Genomic DNA, 16,797 nt, shown 5'->3' with positions numbered 1-16,797 from the left:
AAGAGCAAATGTTACCTTTGCTCACCCAAGTTACAGGTACAATGCTCTGGCTGCCCCTGGCTCTCTCTCACCTCACTGACCTGCCACTTCTACTCCTTGCTAGTCCAGTCCTGAGCTCCCACTTAGCTCTGCGGACATGCCTCCATCCTAACCTGACGCCCCCACTGTTGTGTCCCCGGGCCAGTCTTGTGCATAGCTGACAAAGAGCTCTCCGCTTTCCCTCTGCCAGGGCATTGCATCGTTCATGTTCTCACCACGCCCTTGTTGTCTCTGATGAAGCCAGAGGGCGTCTAGTGGGTAGAACAGGTGACCGGGAATCAGGATTCCTGGTTCTCCTCTCAGCTGTGCTACAGACTCACGGTGGCACCCCGGAAAAGTCACTCTGGCTCTCTGTATCCTCATCTCTCCATCAGCAATATGAGAATGCTATTGACCCCATCAGTACGGAGTTGGGAGGCATCTTTGGCTGAAAGATGAGGCCAGGCCAGAGCTGCTGTGTGGGGGCCGAATACCTGTCTGGGATGAAGATGCTGTACCCCGCGGTGTCCAACAGCTTCTGCTCTCTAAGGCACAAGCTCAGCCAGGAGGCCTTCACCAGCTGGATCCCTGCGGGAAGCCTGGCCAGTCTGAGGAGGCGAAAGGCCCGGTCGCAGTCCATGTCTTCTGCCACTATGATGTGCGTCACCTTCGAGGAGAGCTGGTTGCAGATGCGACCCCCCTTCTGGGCAATCTGCTTGTGAAAGATCTCTGCCCTGGCCGGCCCGATGCCTGCTGGCAGCACGTAGGCTGTGACCGGCTTCAGCCATTCTACCGAGAGGAGATACAAGGGCAAAGATTCAGTGGGCCGGAAGGTTACACACCTCGTGCGGCGTTACTGGGGCGGCTGGCAGCACCTGGCCCCCGGAGGACAAGAGACCACAGGGTGCACCAGCTTGACATATAGAGCTGCCTAGCCACAGCTCCCCTCCCACAGCGCCAGGGTTGCTCGGCACCAAAGGACCCAAGAGTACTTTGGGAAAGGTCTCACCCGACATCTGCAGATGAGAAACAGGGAGAGGAGTCTGACAGACTGGGACTGCCCGTAACAGAAGGGTGGGTGTGGGACGTACCTTCTACAATCCCAGTTTCCTTCTGTTTCAGGACCTTTGGAGGGACCGTCTTTCCCGAGTCATCCCTCATCTTCTTCCTCTTTGGAAAGGCTTTCACGATTCCCCCCGGCTCCATAGATTATCATGATAGGATGACCCCTCCCTGGGCAGGCTGTTAATGGTACGTGTGCTGAATACCAAAAATAAAGAGAAGAACTCTGCAGAACGCCACAACGTGGGCACACATGTGTTTCCCTAACTGAATTCTCAGAAACGGCTCAACAGCTGTTACTGAAACTTTCCAAAAATATTCAGCCTGAGGCAGACACCCATAAAGGAACATTTCAGCTGAACAGCTACAGTTTGGCCAACTTAGAAGCAACGGAAAAGAGGTTCTTCTAATGGAACATGTTAGATAAGAACTGCGGGCATCGCTACCAGCTCCACACTTAGTAATCAGCTTCCAGCCACTTCCCAGGTCAGACAGAGGAATTGCTTCCTCCAGCACTGAAATGCAGCCAGCTCTGGGGTGTGACGGGGCAGTCATTTAACACTCAGACACCATCACTACCTAGGACAGTAAAGGAAGGTGACCCTGGTCTCCAGCTTCAGCTGCAAGCGAAAATTAGTGAGATATAAAGTAACTAACTGAATTCACATTTGGTCACACCACCAGAATTAACACCCCCAACGTAACACTGGACGTTGCCCCAGGCCAGTGGGATGAACTAGACGGCCTCTCAAGGTCCCTTCGAGCCTCTACATCTCTGTGCTTCTGGGATCTGTAAGGACCATCCACAAGCGGTCAGGGCCTTAGTTTTCGTCCCACCCAAAAGCCAGGAGCCTCCGGTCCCTTAGCACCACGCTGCAGCTTTGGCTGGGTGCAGACTCGGAAAGGGGCCAATTCTGGGTTTGGCTTAAAGATCCCGCGCCCAACCGCTGGGGCAGCTCACCCCGCGTGGCGAGAGGCGCCTGGGGAAGGACAGTCCCAGGCCTGGTGCCCCCCCGGGACAACTGGAGAGGGGGGGCTCTGGCCCCACACGGGGGGGGAGGGGAGAAGGGGGCTGTGGCCCCACAGGGGGGAGAAGGGGAGAATGGGGGCTGTGGCCCCACAGGGAGGAGAAGGGGGGCTCTGGCCCCACACGGGGGGGGAGGGGAGAAGGGGGGCTCTGGCCCCGCACGGGGTGGGAGGGGAGAAGGGGGGGCTCTGGCCCCACACGGGGGGGAGGGGAGAAGGGGGGCTGTGGCCCCACAGGGGGGAGAAGGGGAGAAGGGGGGCTCTGGCCCCACACGGGGTGGGAGGGGAGAAGGGGGGCTCTGGCCCCACACGGGGTGGGAGGGGAGAAGGGGGGGCTCTGGCCCCACACGGGGTGGGAGGGAGAAGGGGGGGCTCTGGCCCCACACGGGGGGGAGGGGAGAAGGGGGGCTCTGGCCCCGCACGGGGTGGGAGGGGAGAAGGGGGGCTCTGGCCCCACATGGGGGGGAGGGGAGAAGGGGGGGCTCTGGCCCCACACGGGGGGGGAGGGGAGAAGGGGGGCTCTGGCCCCACATGGGGGGGAGGGGAGAAGGGGGGGCTCTGGCCCCACACAGGGGAGAAGGGGGGGCTGTGGCCCCACACAGGGGGGAGGGGAGAAAGGGGGCTCTGGCCCCACGTGGGGGGGAGGGGAGAAGGGGGGGCTCTGGCCCCACAGGGGGGAGAAGGGGGGGCTCTGGCCCCACAGGGGGGAGAAGGGGGGGCTCTGGCCCCACACGGGGGGAGGGAGGGGGGCTCTGGCCCCACACGGGGGGGAGGGGAGATGGGGAGCTCTGGCCCCACACTGGGGGGGAGGGGAGGGGGGGGAGCTCTGGCCCCACGCGGGGGGGGAGGGGAGGGGAGAAGGGGGGGCTGTGGCCCCACGGGGGGGGAGGGGAGAAGGGGGGGGCTGTGGCCCCACACGGGGGGGAGGGGAGATGGGGGGCTCTGGCCCCACGCGGGGGGGAGGGGAGAAGGGGGGGCTGTGGCCCCACACGGGGGGGAGGGGAGAAGGGGGGCTCTGGCCCCGCACGGGGTGGGAGGGGAGAAGGGGGGGCTCTGGCCCCACACGGGGGGAGGGGAGAAGGGGGGCTGTGGCCCCACAGGGGGGAGAAGGGGAGAAGGGGGGCTCTGGCCCCACACGGGGTGGGAGGGGAGAAGGGGGGCTCTGGCCCCACACGGGGTGGGAGGGGAGAAGGGGGGGCTCTGGCCCCACACGGGGTGGGAGGGGAGAAGGGGGGGCTCTGGCCCCACACGGGGGGGAGGGGAGAAGGGGGGCTGTGGCCCCACAGGGGGGAGAAGGGGGGCTCTGGCCCCACATGGGGGGGAGGGGAGAAGGGGGGGCTCTGGCCCCACAGGGGGGAGGGGAGAAGGGGGGCTCTGGCCCCACACGGGGGGGAGGGGAGAGGGGGGGGCTCTGGCCCCACAGGGGGGAGGGGAGAAGGGGGGGCTGTGGCCCCACACGGGGGGGAGGGGAGAAGGGGGGGCTCTGGCCCCACACAAGGGGGAGGGGAGATGGGGGGCTCTGGCCCCACGGGGGGGGAGGGGAGAAGGAGGGGTTGTGGCCCCACGGGGGGGGAGGGGCCCCGCTCAGACGCCGCCGCGCGCCGAAGGCCCCCGCCCCCCCCACTTACTGCTCGGGTCGCCGCAGCCGGGGGGCGGGGCCTCGCGCGCCCAGCACTTCCGGGTCGGGCGGCACGTGCCGGTTGCCATGGGGACGGGGCCCAGCCGCCATGGCGGGGCCGAGCTGGCTGGAGCGGCTGCGCGCGGCCCGCAAGAGCGTCCTGCTGCAGGACGGTACCGGCCGGGCCAGCGCGGGGGAGGGGCCGGGGCCGGGCAAGTGGGGGGAGGGGCCGGGGCAGTGAGGGGGGAGGGGCCGGGGCAGTGAGGGGGGAGGGGCCAGGGTCAGGCACGTGGGGGGAGGGGCCGGGGTCAGGCAGGTGGGGGGAGGGGTGGGGGCAGTGAGGGGGAGGGGCTGGGGTGGGGCAGTGAGGGGGGAGGGGCTGGGGTCAGGCAGGTGGGGGGAGGGGCTGGGGCAGTGAGGGGGGAGGGGCCGGGGTCAGGCAGGTGGGGGGAGGGGCTGGGGTCAGGCAGGTGGGGGGAGGGGTGGGGGCAATGAGGGGCCGGGGTCAGGCACGTGGGGGGAGGGGCTGGGGCAGTGAGGGGGGAGGGGCCGGGGTCAGGCACGTGGGGGGAGGGGCTGGGGCAGTGAGGGGGGAGGGGCTGGGGTGGGGCAGTGAGGGGGGAGGGGCTGGGGTCAGGCAGGTGGGGTGAGGGGGGAGGGGCTGGGGTCAGGCAGGTGGGGGGAGGGGCCGGGGTCAGGCAGGTGGGGGGAGGGGCTGGGGCAGTGAGGGGGAGGGGCCGGGGTCAGGCACGTGGGGGGAGGGGCTGGGGTCAGGCACGTGGGGGGAGGGGCTGGGGCAGTGAGGGGGAGGGGCCGGGGTCAGGCAGGTGGGGGGGAGGGGCCGGGGTCAGGCACGTGGGGGGAGGGGCTGGGGCAGTGAGGGGGGAGGGGTGGGGGCAATGAGGGGCCGGGGTCAGGCACGTGGGGGAGGGGTTCTCACCCCAGGGCTCTGTGCCTGCCCAGGGCGGAGGAAGGTGCACTACCTGTTTGAGGATGGGCGGGAGATGGCCGAGGAGTACGACGTGGAGACCAGCCAGCTGGTGGGTAAGTGACAGGCGCCCCCCCCCCCCCTCCCGTTGCCCTTGGTAATAACTCCCGCCCAGCTAGCGCAGCAGGGAGGTGTCACTGGGTGGGCGGGTGGCCAGGACACAGGGTGCTGCAGGGTCAGTCCTGCCCGAGGTTACCTGCCTGCACCCCCCAGTGACGGCAGCAGGGCCAGCCTGGGCCTTCATGAGCAGAACTGGGCCCAGGCAGCTCTGGCTTCACGTCGTGGCGGGGACGTCTCCCCAACAGCAGCGCTGCTGCCCGAAGGACTTCAGCGAGACATCGCCATTTGCATTGGCCTAGGGTGCAAGGCCAGGAACATGTCACCTCACGTGGTCCAGCTTTTCGCTTTGTGTCTCCTTCCAAAGCCCACCTCCCCAGCACCAGCTGTGCGTGTATTGATCTCAGACGGAGCCCCTGCCGTGAGTCAGGACAAGGAGGAGTCCTTAAGGACTAACATTCATTTGAGCATAAGCTGTGCTCAGAGGCACGCTGCATTAGCTGAGGAAGTGGGTTCCAGCCCACAAAAGCTTGTGCCCAGATAAAATGCCTTCGTCCTTCGTCCTTGTTGACTTTGCTGAAGCAGACTAACACGACTCCCCCTCTGACACTTGCAGCGATCAGTAACACCGCTTGCTGAGTTCAGCTGCGTGGGGAAAAACTGATGGATGGTCCTTTACCCTTTAGTAGAAGTGACGGTGAGAAGGAGACCCCATCAAAGCCCTAGTCAGACACAGCCAGGGCTCTGGCTGAGGTGCTGGTGAGATTTTCCACCACAGAGAGTAGAGTAAAGAGACGACTCTTCTTTCCTCCACAGCTAGAAAGTGGCGAGAGAAGACTGCCCTGGGGCGCTTGGGCAAGTGGCAGGTTGAGGTGGGAGAGCCGACCTTGCCGCCGGGGGGAGCGCTGGAATCGGAGCTCATAAAGGAAAGCAGCTCCAATGTACGTAAGGTGGCCCTGTTCACACCAGGATGCCCTCATTAGCAGCAGCCAGGGAGTGCTGGGAACCTGAGTTAGGACTTGTCTCTATGGACCTGTACGGCTGCCAGAGTAGAACTTCCCCACCAGGGACTCAGCTGGGTTAGGGCTCAGGTCTGTGGTGCCCACAAGGTGGGGGCTGGAGAGAAAGGGAAACTTGGGGGTTGGTTTCCTTGCTGTCCCCAAGGGATTTGTAGATTTCCTGAGTGGAGAAATCTCCTGTTCTGCCCTGCTCACTCTGTCCATGAAGCAGCCTGAAAGGGCAGTTGGAAATTCTGGTGAGGGTGACGCGGGGGAGGGCGAGAGCCTGCTATACTGGATCATACATGCCATGCTTTATGCTGGTGGGTCAGTCCTCCCACACGAGCCAGGCCTGTTGCTGCCCCTGTTTTACAGAAGAAAAAAACTCAAGGCCCAGAGCCATGCCCAACCAGAACTAGACTCTAGCAGTTGTGGATTTGCAGCTATGCTGCATCTGTTGCCCTTCCCATGAGGAAAGCCAGTTCCCTGTACCAACGGCAGCATAAGTCTCCCTGGCCTCCCTACTCACTGGGAGAGTAATCTAGAGGAAACCTACCCTCACTGGCCCGCCCAGCAGCAGCCTGCCTGACGCTCAATAACCCTAGCGCATAACCTCGGCCTCGCTGTGTCCCATCAGACGTGTCTGTGTTTGCTGTAGCCCATCTTCGTGAGGAGGGACGCGCCGACCAGTTTCCAGTGGCGGATCCGGAATCTGCCCTACCCCAAAGAAGTCTACAGCGTGTCTGTGGAGAAGGAGCAGCGCTGCTGCGTTGTCCGCACCACCAACAAAAAGTCAGTAAGCACAGCACAGCCTTCACCGAACCCTCCCTGCCTGTTCTGGGTGGAGTGGGATGGAGCCGGAGGGGAGGAGACGTGATGAGACTGGGGAGATGTTCTCCCCCACCTCTGGGGAAGAGGGCGATGGCCTGAGCGGTTTCTTGGCTGCTTTCTTTACAGAGCCCCTCACCCCCACTACTAATCAATTCCAGGGCGCCCCACCCAGTTCTGCTGCACCTCTGTCCTGTCCTGCAGCACCCCTGGGATTCCAGGCCTGGGTCCCCCACATACCACCGTCAGTGGTTTCTCCTTTCCTCTTGCCCAGACTAGGGTCACCCCTCAATTGATACACCTCGGGTATAACCTAGTCACTGACACCTCTTCTGAGGCGCAGGGGCACTGGAGGGGAGCCCTAGAGGCATTACATCTTAGCAAGCATAGATCCTCCTGTTCTCCCGTCCCTGGCTACATCTCTGGAACTTACCAGGAGATGTCAGGATACTCAAAGCCACAGGACTGCAGCCAAGGGCCATTGTTACTGTGCGCGGGATGCAGCCAGCTGCAGAAGGGTGACGCGGGTACAAAACAAGGCAGCTTTCTAATCTAGAAGCAGAGAACGCACCCAACAGTGACGCCAGCCTGGGTCTGCTGTGGAGAGCTCGGCTCTGTCCACGTGGCAGCAGGAAGCGAGTCCTGGCTCAGGCAGACAGACTCCCATGACCATGGCACGAGCTAACGTGCTAATGCCAGCTGGGGGATGTTGCGGCTCAGACTCTCAAGCCCACCTGAGCCCCTGGCTCAGAGCATGGCTCGCTAGCCCAGGTAGCCCCTGGAACCACAGTGTCTGGCGTGCTAGAGCTTGTATCTCCCATGCATGGACATACCCCTAGAGACCTGCGACTGCCCCTTGCTTGTTAAATGTAAGTTCATGTGGCTGGCGGCCTGGGGCTTTGGGCACTGAATGAGACCGGCTGGGCCCCAGACACGGGCCTGCAGTCGGGGGAGAGGAGAGTTGAGACAAAGGGGAATGAGGGAGGTGAATAAAAATGGCCTTTCCCTCCACGTGCCGGGGCCCTTTGGCAGATAGGGGAGAAGATCCTGCTTTGGTACGTTCCGGGAGGTGCTTAGCAGGAGCTGGAGCCTGCTGTCTTGTGCTCTCCAGCTTCCCCAAAACGTCGCTGTCGAAAGAGAAAAGAGTTTACTGGGGAGCGCCCCCGCCTGGAATTGCCCAGCTTAGCACCGTGGCTTTCGAGTCCAGCTCCTCGGGACTGGCTGTAGGTGGTGCTATTGGCAAGTAACTTTCCTTTCTCTCCTGTGCAGTGGCTTGTGACTTTGACTTAGGCAGGCCTGCCCTGGAGAACTGAATGGCAGAAGTAACCCCCCTCCGCCAAGTGCCCCCCAGTCACGCAGGGGGCTGCCCTAGGCAGGAACAGGAAGTTACATGGCCACCCCTGGCAGTGAATCACTGCAAGGTCAGCTCCTGCACGGATTGGCTCCTGCAAGGGGGTGGGGAGTGCGTGTAGTCGACAGGATTAACCGGTAAGCCCGGGCTTATCGTGTAGTCGACTACATCTTGGCATCCCTATTTAAAAGTGCCGGGTGCCCACAGTGCTGTGGGACTAATGCTGCAGGGGTCTGAAAATCGCTCTCCTTGAAGGATCGTCCACTACAGTGGCCACGCTGCAGCTGGGCGCACAAGCTGACCTCTGAGGGGGGTCAGCTGAGGGTTTTACAGCTTTGGGTTCAGTTAGTTTGCATGTTTCCTCCCTACTCCTCGGCTTGTGTAGTGCGGAGCTAGGAGCAGGCGGGTTCTGGAGGGAACGTGCTGCTTCTGCTATGGAGCAGGGAATTCAGAGAGATCCCGGTGCCTGGTCCTCTCCACTGCACCAGTGGGCGCTCCAGCATTGACCTCATGGGGGAGAAGGCTCACGCTCCCTTCAGACAACAGTGACAGGTGCCCTGGGCAAACGGCGGCCATTCTTCTGGATCCAGACCCTGCCTGACTGTTCGTAGCGGATCCCGCCAAAGGCAATGGATCCATGGACAGCGACCGAACGCTCACAAGGGAGAGATTAGCCCCCAGGAGTTCGCACAGCACTTGGCACTTCAGTTACTCCTAACGCAGGGGAAGGCAGCAGTAAAAGGGGGGAGTTTGTGGCTGTTTGGGGAGCAGTTGCTAGCGAACATCTGGGCTTTCTGACTCCAAGGCCTCAGTTATTACACTGAAGAAAAGTGATAGAAATGTGGCCGTGTTCATCTGGTGTAACTGAAACAAAACACAGGACGATGCAGCACGTTAAAGACTAACTAGATGGTTTATTAGATGATGAGCTTTCGTGGGCCAGACCCACTTCCTCACATCAAATAGTGGAAGAAAATTGTCACACCCATATATACCAAAGGATACAATTAAAAAAAATGAACACACATGAAAAGGACAAATCACATTTCAGAACTTCGGTATATATGGCTGTGACAATTTTCTTCCACTATTTGATCTGAGGAAGTGGGTCTGGCCCACGAAAGCTCATCATCTAATAAACCATCTTGTTAGTCTTTAAAGTGCTGTATCGTCCTGTCTTTTGTTTACACTGAAGAAAGGCGTTTCCCGGGCAGTTGTAAATAGAATTCTCTCTTCAAAGCACCCCATTTAGACCAAGCCTGGAAATGAATTCGCTCAGGCAGTCCACAGCCTCTGCCTGCATCTGCTCTGGGACCCGCCTGAAAGTGCCGCTCCCACCTCAGCCACAAGGGGAGAGCCCAGGGCAGAGAATCCGCGGTGCCTGAGCAGAGCCAGCACATGCGATGCTCTGCCTCCGAGCGAGAGCCACACACGGAAGGCAGCGGGTGCTTGGAGCTTCCGCCCAGTCGCTCTCCTTCCCTCTGGCCATGGTGAAGGCTGCTCAAGTGGGATTTGCGTAAAGCCTCTTGCTGTAAAATAAATCCATTAAAGTAAATTCTGAAAACAAAACCGCAAAGCCGCCGCCTCCCCGCCTGCCGAACCCGCTTCCATTCTGCAAGCCAGAGGTAGCGGTAATGTTACCAGGAGGGGGACGGCCGGGCAGATCTGGTTTCCTTTGATCTTGTCACAGATTGGAGTCTGAGGCCAGTCAAAGCCATTCTTCTCCCTGCTCCTTAGTCCTCAGGCAGCAGAATGTTGGTGTTTCCATTGATATGGGGAGCCCTTTCAAACGGTGGGTTTTCCTGTGTCCTGCGTTTTTGTCTAAGCGGTAACACTTCCTTACCAGGGCTTTGTGTTCATCTAATCTCTGCTGTTTAACCTTTGACACCTCCCTTATTATCCGTGTCTGCCACCTTTCCCAAATGCCGCCAGCAGCGCCAGCACAGAATGGCTCGAGCCCTGCGGTAACAAACCGCTCGCATTCCTCCCGAGCGCGAGAGCCATTTGCCCTGGTGTCTGTTTTCACCAGGACTTGGAAAATAAACTCGCTGCACTTGGGGCAGAGGTAGAAAGACGCCGGGCTTCATGCAAAGCTGCCTTAATGGAGGCGAATCCCTCATGCTCTGACAGTCGGAAACCAACCCTTGTCCGGTCAGAGCCGGGTCAGTTTCCCTGCCCAGTGGGGCTGCAGGCCTGGCTGGGGGGGGAGGAAGCATCTCCAGGGAAGGTGTTGGCCCCGAGCGGGAGAGGATGGCTCAGCACCAGCCAGCAGGCTGAGGGGGGGGCTCGTGGTTAAAGCCCAGCAATTGGAGCCAGCCGAGTGGAGTTCCCTGCCAGCCTGGGGCAGACCAGAGCCCACCCAGCTCAGCGGCCAATGCCAGGTGCCCAGAGCAGGCAGGCCTGTGGCCCATTCCTTGGCTCCAGGGCTCTCTGCCTTGTCTCTGGCAGGACGGATGCGCGGCGGGTGGAGCAGTAGGCCTGGGTCCTGGCCGCCCAGCTGTGAGTGGGGTTGCAGAGCTGGCTTCTGTGCCTCTCTGCACACTTGCGCTGGCCTCAGCTGGCATGCGATGAGAGACGTGGGGCTGCACCCACCCCAGGAGTCCCGTGTCCCCACAGAGTTGGGCCAAGTGCAGGCCGTTCCGAGCCGTGCGCTAGAAACGGGGGGAGGCCGGAAGGGAGCGTTGACAGGGGAGGGGCTGTTCAAGGAGAGAGACGCTATTGAGGCTGGGGTGGGCGCTGAGTGACTGGAGGGGCAGCTGGAGGGGCACCCATGCAGGCACTAAAGCTGCAAAGGGAACAGCGTCCTGGCGGGACAGACCCAGCCCATGGGCACATGGAGACCTGAGGGGCTTTTCACTGGGATTTCAGAGGCTCCGGTTAGCTCAAGTCCAGGGCGCTGGAGCAAGCCCCCGTCCTGGTTGAGTGGCCCCTGCAGAGGGACATGCGAACCGGCTAGGAACGCCGCACGAGGACCGCTGGGTACTGTGCATCCCTTGGGAGCGCTGCTGTCCCTCCCCGGAGCCGCGGAGCCCAACGGCCGTGCTTGGCCGTGCGCCATGGTGCGGGGAAAGCCCAGGGTGCCGCACGCCGCCTCGGAGCCCGTCTGGCGAGCGCGGGGAGCCGCAGCCCCTTCCTCAGAAGTGCCAGCTGGGTCTGCAGAAGCCAGGTTCTGGGGCTGTTCAGCTCCAAGGACGCAGCCGTGGCAGCAGCTCCCCTCTCGCTGAAATAGTGGCCTGGCAGCAGCAGCTGGAGCAGGCTGGCTTGGGGCTGCCGGCAGAGCTGCCTTTTCAAGAGCGCTGGCTCCTTTCGGGTCCCTCCTTGTCTGGGTGCCAGGCACTCAGCTCCTCCCCACAGATCGGGGGCCACTGGCACTGCTAGGCTAGTGCCGCCTTCCCTGGGCCCATCTGCCCCTCGCCTCGGTGAGCCCAGCCTGCCCGAGGAAGGGAGGGGCCGGCGTGCGGGCTGAGCAGGACAGACCGTCAGGGCTCTCCTCTCGTGTGCTTGCGTGCAGGTATTACAAGAAGTTCCTCATTCCGGACATGGACAGGTACCAGCTTCCCCTGGATGCCGCTGCCCTGAGCTTCACGTACGCCAACGCCACCCTGATCATCACGGTGAGCTCCCAGCCGTGGGTGCTAGGGCCTCCCTGCTCCTCAGCTTGGGGAGGGGAGGCCCCGAGAGACCTGCCCGGGGTCACAGAGGGGCTCCAGCGCTGAGCTGACAGGCCTGATGCCGGGGGGGGGGGGGGGGGGGAGTCCAGTACCTCAGGGTGGTTGCTGACAGTGCCAGGCAGCCCATGGGCTGCAGTTTCCAGCTCACAAACCTTGGCCAAAAATCCAGCACATGCTGAAACTTACGAGGCTGCTGTGTCCAAGGGCTCCCCTGCTCTGCTGCGCATTGGGGTCCACATGGCCCAGGTGATACCTGCAGGGCTCGGGAGCAGTGTCCCTGGAAACTAGGCGCCGTCCAGTTGATTAGCAGAGCACCCACAGCCGGCAGCAGGTGTTTCTGGGAGTGGTGCACATCCACACCAGTCTCAGTGCACAGAACAAAAATGATCCTGCACGTGGATGGCAAAGTGAGAGAGGGTGGATGGCAAAGTGAGAGAGGGATCGTTTCTCTCGATCTGTCCTACAAAGCCCATCCCAAATCATGGCCAGCGGTCCCTCGCCGGGGTGCTGGCGGGCTCCAGTCAGGCTGCAGGCAGGCAGCAAGGGAGGAAGCTGCTGGAAGGGGCGAGGCGCGGGCTGGGCGGAGGAGCACTGAGCCGCTCTCTCCCCTGCAGTACCGGAAGCCCAAGGAGATCCTGGCCGCGGAAGAGGAGCTGCGCAAGGAGCTGAAGAAGATCAAGGCAGCGAACGATGGGGACGGGGAGTGCAAGACCCAGTAGGCAGCGGCGGCGGAGGGGGCTGGGCAGTCTCCGGGCAGAGCTGCGCGCTATTTATTTTGCTTTTTCTAGTAAAATTTCTTCCACGGGGAGGTTGCTCCTCGAGAACCAGCCTGACTTGGGCTCCATCCGTCGGCCTGCGCTCGGGTCTGGGAACACCAGGCTCAGCTGCTCTCCCCTCCCTCCCGCTTCAGACGGCCAGCGCTCGGCTGCGCTACAGAGAGCGAGGGGAATAACGCAGCAGCTTTCTGCTGCGCTGCTGCGCCATGAATGTCTTCCCCTGGGCCCGGGGCGAGAGTGCGAACCCCAGGAGGCAGGGGGTGGGTTGGACCCCTGGTTTGGGCCAGGCTTTGCAGAGGTTCCATTGTTCTGGGGGATTTCTGGCTGGCACCCACCTCTGTACAATTAGGCAGGTGACCTGAGGCTTCTCCACTTTTCCAAGCAGAGCCACGGACACGGCCAGTGGCTCGGAGCCCAGAGCCACGTGGATGTGAAGGGGACACAGCCGGGAAGCGGAGCACGGTGCACGGTGCACTGAACTTGCCCTGCCGGGAGACGTGACCCGTGGCCAGCACAGCAGGGCCAAGCCCCCTACTGTTCATGTAGCAGCTGGGCCGCTTTGCTCACACGCTGGTTCCCAACTCCAGGGCCACACTGGGACTCGGAGGAAGCCCTGCCCCCCGGGTGCCCTCCAGATGCTGGCAAGCTCCCCCGGCCATCCCCCATGCACGCACTGCCCGCGCCCTGGGCCGTTCGCATGCGGGAACTGACACGTCACTGCTGGCCAGCGCCCGGCCAGCCTCGCCGGGACAGTGCTGCACCCACGGGCCAGGGCCGCGGGAGTGACAGCCCTGCAGCAGCGCTGGCTAGTGGCACAGGGCAGTCTGCGTCTTTGCCCGGGCGCAGCATGATGCTGGGAAGTCCCCCAGCTGCGCTGATCGGGGATACACAGCCAAGGGAGGGCAGCCCAGGTTCCAGTGGGCAGTGATGGGAGGGAGAAGCCCAGGGCTACCGGAGGACAAGCTCCGCCTCCTTGTGACGCTTGGTTCCTGCTCCGCGGGTGGGGCTGGGCTGGGGTTTGATCCAGGACAGGACTTTGCCTCGCCCCTGGCTGCTTACGGTTCCTTAACAGCCTCGCAAGGACCTTGCCAAGGCTTTTTGAAAGGCCCGAGACAGCCCACCCTGCATTTTCTCCACGACTTGGCCCGCTCCAAGATTTCTAGCCAGTTAGATGCAGGATCTTGCTGTACAGCTGCTGTGCTGCTGGGTGCCAGTTCTCCCAGGCGGACTCGCCCGATACTCCCACGTGGCCTGCGGAAGGCCTGTGTGCCCAGGCCAAAAGGAAAACCCCGTTCACGGGCCTGCAGCCTTTGGGCGCAGGAGGCGATTTTAACTGAGCTTTCCTAGCGGGTAGCTCCTTCAGCCACCGTCCTGAGGCTCCATCCCCCCAGCACTCGGGAGCTGCTGCTTTCCAGCCTATGGAGTTGGGTGGAGGAGCTCCCGCACTTGCGGAGAACCGCGCCGGCTGACAAAGCCTCGTCTTTACGCCCAGGGGTGGTGCGGCGTGAGGGCCGGGGCAGCTCCTGTGCCTGCCGTCTCAGCAGCCTGGAAGTGGGGCCGGAAATGCAGCAAGGCTGGTTCATTCCAGCGAGCGCCCCGGAGCCCCCTCCCAGCAGCCAACCACCACAGCTCACCCGGGACTCGGGGACGTCCAGCAGAGAAAGGAGGAAAAGCAGCAGCTGCGGAGGAGGAATTTTATTCACCTGCCATATCGCAAACCAGCCTGATCACAAACATTCTCAGGCAGGAGCCGGCCCGGCTGATGGGTGGGACCCCACAATACCCGGGCCAGCTCCCAGAGACAAGTCCCAGCATGCACTGCTCCAGCTCCAGCTCCTGGGAGACTCCGGTCTGTGCGGCCCAGCTTTCGTCCCAGTTAGGGCCCCCACCAGCTGCTCCATTTGATGTCACTTAGGTGGGGCCCTGGGCTCCTGAGAAGCTGCCCCTGCAGCTCTGCCTTCGGAGACACGGGATTTGCTGCTGTGCCCCCCACCCCCCGGGCCAGGCGGCGCAACAGTGGCAGGGCGACCAGGTCTCCCGCATCCGGAGCCTGCTGGAAAGGTGCAGGGCACGGCCCGAGCGCCTGGCAGGTTCTGCACCCCGGGGCAGAAGCACAGAGCTGGCCATTCCCAGGACCCTGCTTGCCCCACTCGCCAATCCGTGGAGACGCTGGGGGTAGATTGCAGGCTTGGCAAAGTGCCCAACATCAGCGGCTGCCTCATCTGAGCTCCGGTCAGGATTCTGGGAGCCCTGCACAGTCACAGCCTTTCCCGGCCTGTGAGCAGCGCTAGCGAGAAGCAGGATCCCGGCCTTGGTGCAGGGCACGGGAGGGCATGGGGGGGATCCCTTGGTGCGGGGCACGGGAGGGCATGGGGGGGGATCCTTTGGTGCGGGGCACAGGAGGGCATGGGGGGGATCCCTTGGTGCGGGGCACGGGAGGGCATGGGGGAGGGATCCTTTGGTGCGGGGCACAGGAGGGCATGGGGGGGATCCCTTGGTGCGGGGCACGGGAGGGCATGGGGGGGATCCCTTGGTGCGGGGCCCGGGAGGGCATGGGGGGATCCCTTGGTGCGGGGCACGGGAGGGCATGGGGGGGGATCCCTTGGTGCGGGGCACGGGAGGGCATGGGGGGGGATCCCTTGGTGCGGGGCACGGGAGGGCATGGGGGGATCCCTTGGTGCGGGGCACGGGAGGGCATGGGGGGGGATCCCTTGGTGCGGGGCACGGGAGGGCATGGGGGGGATCCCTTGGTGCGGGGCACGGGAGGGCATGGGGGGGATCCCTTGGTGCGGGGCACGGGAGGGCATGGGGGGATCCCTTGGTGCGGGGCACGGGAGGGCATGGGGGGGATCCCTTGGTGCGGGGCACGGGAGGGCATGGGGGGGATCCCTTGGTGCGGGGCACGGGAGGGCATGGGGGGGATCCCTTGGTGCGGGGCACGGGAGGGCATGGGGGGATCCCTTGGTGCGGGGCACGGGAGGGCATGGGGGGGATCCCTTGGTGCGGGGCACGGGAGGGCATGGGGGGGATCCCTTGGTGCGGGGCACGGGAGGGCATGGGGGGATCCCTTGGTGCGGGGCACGGGAGGGCATGGGGGGGGATCCCTTGGTGCGGGGCACGGGAGGGCATGGGGGGGATCCCTTGGTGCGGGGCACGGGAGGGCATGGGGGGGATCCCTTGGTGCGGGGCACGGGAGGGCATGGGGGGGAACCCTTGGTGCGGGGCACGGGAGGGCATGGGGGGGATCCCTTGGTGCGGGGCACGGGAGGACATGGGGAGGATCCCTTGGTGCGGGGCACGGGAGGGCATGGGGGGATCCCTTGGTGCGGGGCACGGGAGGGTGCGGGGCACGGGAGGGCATGGGGGGATCCCTTGGTGCGGGGCACGGGAGGGCATGGGGGGATCCCTTGGTGCGGGGCACGGGAGGGCATGGGGGGGATCCCTTGGTGCGGGGCACGGGAGGGCATGGGGGGATCCCTTGGTGCGGGGCACGGGAGGGCATGGGGGGGGATCCCTTGGTGCGGGGCACGGGAGGGCATGGGGGGGATCCCTTGGTGCGGGGCACAGGAGGGCATGGGGGTGTGAACCTGCTGCACGCTTGCTCTCTACACACAAGGAGTGAACCTCAGTCAGGTGCCCCTGTGGCAAATGGTTGGGCCGTTGCGTGCGAGTCTCCCCGGGGCTCGGCTCCAGCAGCTGGGCTGGGACCACCCACCCAGGGCCGGTTACCAAGGCAGGTGCCCCGAGCAGGTTCACAAAGTGAGTTTCTTTCCTCTCCCTTCACAACAGCAGAATGAGGCTGCCCCGACCCGACGAACCCCGCTGGCCGGCCCAGCCTCGGTCGGGTCCAGCCACGGCCTGCCCAGGGTTCCCGCTGGCTGCTTCAGAGCCGTCGGAACAGCCGGGCTGGCTGGCCTGACTCGGGGCTCCGTGCCTGCCTCCCTCACGCAGGGCACCACTCACGTGCTCCTAGATTTGCCCCTCCACCACTGACAGGAGCGTCCGCGCCTCCCCCGGCCGACCCGTCCCCCTCGCACACGCTGCGTCCACAGAAAAATGCCCAAGCAACCCGACGTACCAAATCAAAAGCAGCAACGGACCATTTGCCTTTATTGAAATAAAAGGCAGGTGAGTCGGAGACAGTCGGGCGCTTCCAGTGCTCCGAAGATGCTCTCTGGCTGGTGGGGAGTCTCTCGAGAAGTCTGCAGGCCCTTTGCCTCTGTCCCGCCCTGCGATCCCTGAGCTGAGCGGACCTGCCAGGCCGGGGCGGCAGAGGCGGCTGGGCAATCAGGGGGTGGTGAAGTCCAGGGCGTGCAGGGCGGACGCCAGGGCAGCGTAAAGGTGGGTGGTGCTGAAGCGGAGGCAGTACACCGGGCTGCTGGTGGGGGAGGACAGCGAGAAGCT

General features: G+C 63.5%; 3 protein-coding genes across 8 annotated transcripts in view; 1 reads left to right on the top strand and 2 right to left on the bottom strand.

Moving 5' to 3' along the window:
- Positions 1 to 16,612, bottom strand: part of POLL (DNA polymerase lambda) — a 25,505-nt gene extending 8,893 nt beyond the window's left edge. The window contains exons 1-3 of one of the 4 annotated variants that reach the window (XM_014577876.3): positions 16,472 to 16,612; positions 1,110 to 1,278; positions 513 to 807 (exon numbers count right to left, since the gene is read on the bottom strand). In XM_014577876.3, the coding sequence (XP_014433362.2) occupies positions 513 to 807; positions 1,110 to 1,224 (410 nt within the window). In that variant the 5' untranslated portion in view covers positions 1,225 to 1,278; positions 16,472 to 16,612. Of the gene's footprint in view, positions 1 to 512; positions 808 to 1,109; positions 1,279 to 1,737; positions 1,976 to 2,041; positions 2,172 to 3,734; positions 3,869 to 16,471 lie in introns of those variants that run through there. The other 3 variants (XM_075934509.1, XM_014577875.3, XM_025189000.2) reach the window with 3 other exon arrangements.
- Positions 3,775 to 12,444, top strand: DPCD (deleted in primary ciliary dyskinesia homolog (mouse)). Of its 2 annotated transcripts, XM_075934515.1 has the most exons (7): positions 3,775 to 3,897; positions 4,688 to 4,768; positions 5,586 to 5,710; positions 6,426 to 6,559; positions 9,637 to 9,738; positions 11,458 to 11,560; positions 12,232 to 12,444. In XM_075934515.1, exons 1-7 carry the CDS (start codon positions 3,834 to 3,836, stop codon positions 12,334 to 12,336), a joined length of 714 nt encoding a protein of 237 aa, XP_075790630.1. In that variant the 5' UTR covers positions 3,775 to 3,833; the 3' UTR covers positions 12,337 to 12,444. The 2 variants fall into 2 exon arrangements, with proteins under 2 accessions (XP_075790630.1, XP_075790631.1); XM_075934516.1 differs by lacking the exon at positions 9,637 to 9,738.
- Positions 16,487 to 16,797, bottom strand: part of FBXW4 (F-box and WD repeat domain containing 4) — a 95,073-nt gene continuing 94,762 nt past the window's right edge. For both annotated transcript variants that reach the window (XM_075934514.1, XM_075934513.1), the window contains one exon: positions 16,487 to 16,797. In XM_075934514.1, coding sequence (XP_075790629.1) covers positions 16,681 to 16,797 — 117 coding nt within the window. In that variant the 3' untranslated portion in view covers positions 16,487 to 16,680.

Source organism: Pelodiscus sinensis, chromosome 8 (assembly GCF_049634645.1).
Source record: "Pelodiscus sinensis isolate JC-2024 chromosome 8, ASM4963464v1, whole genome shotgun sequence".
Lineage (NCBI taxonomy): Eukaryota > Metazoa > Chordata > Testudines > Trionychidae > Pelodiscus > Pelodiscus sinensis.
Note: the sequence above shows the minus strand (reverse complement) of the source record. Positions and strands in the feature narration are given on the sequence as shown.

Bases quoted from the DNA above. Each gene is read 5' to 3' on its own strand.
- DPCD (XM_075934515.1), top strand. From the start codon at position 3,834: ATGGCGGGGCCGAGCTGGCTGGAGCGGCTGCGCGCGGCCCGCAAGAGC. The intron at 3,898-4,687 runs GTACCGGCCGGG...GTGCCTGCCCAG, and splicing joins GAGCGTCCTGCTGCAGGACG to GGCGGAGGAAGGTGCACTAC. The intron at 4,769-5,585 runs GTAAGTGACAGG...TTTCCTCCACAG, and splicing joins GGAGACCAGCCAGCTGGTGG to CTAGAAAGTGGCGAGAGAAG.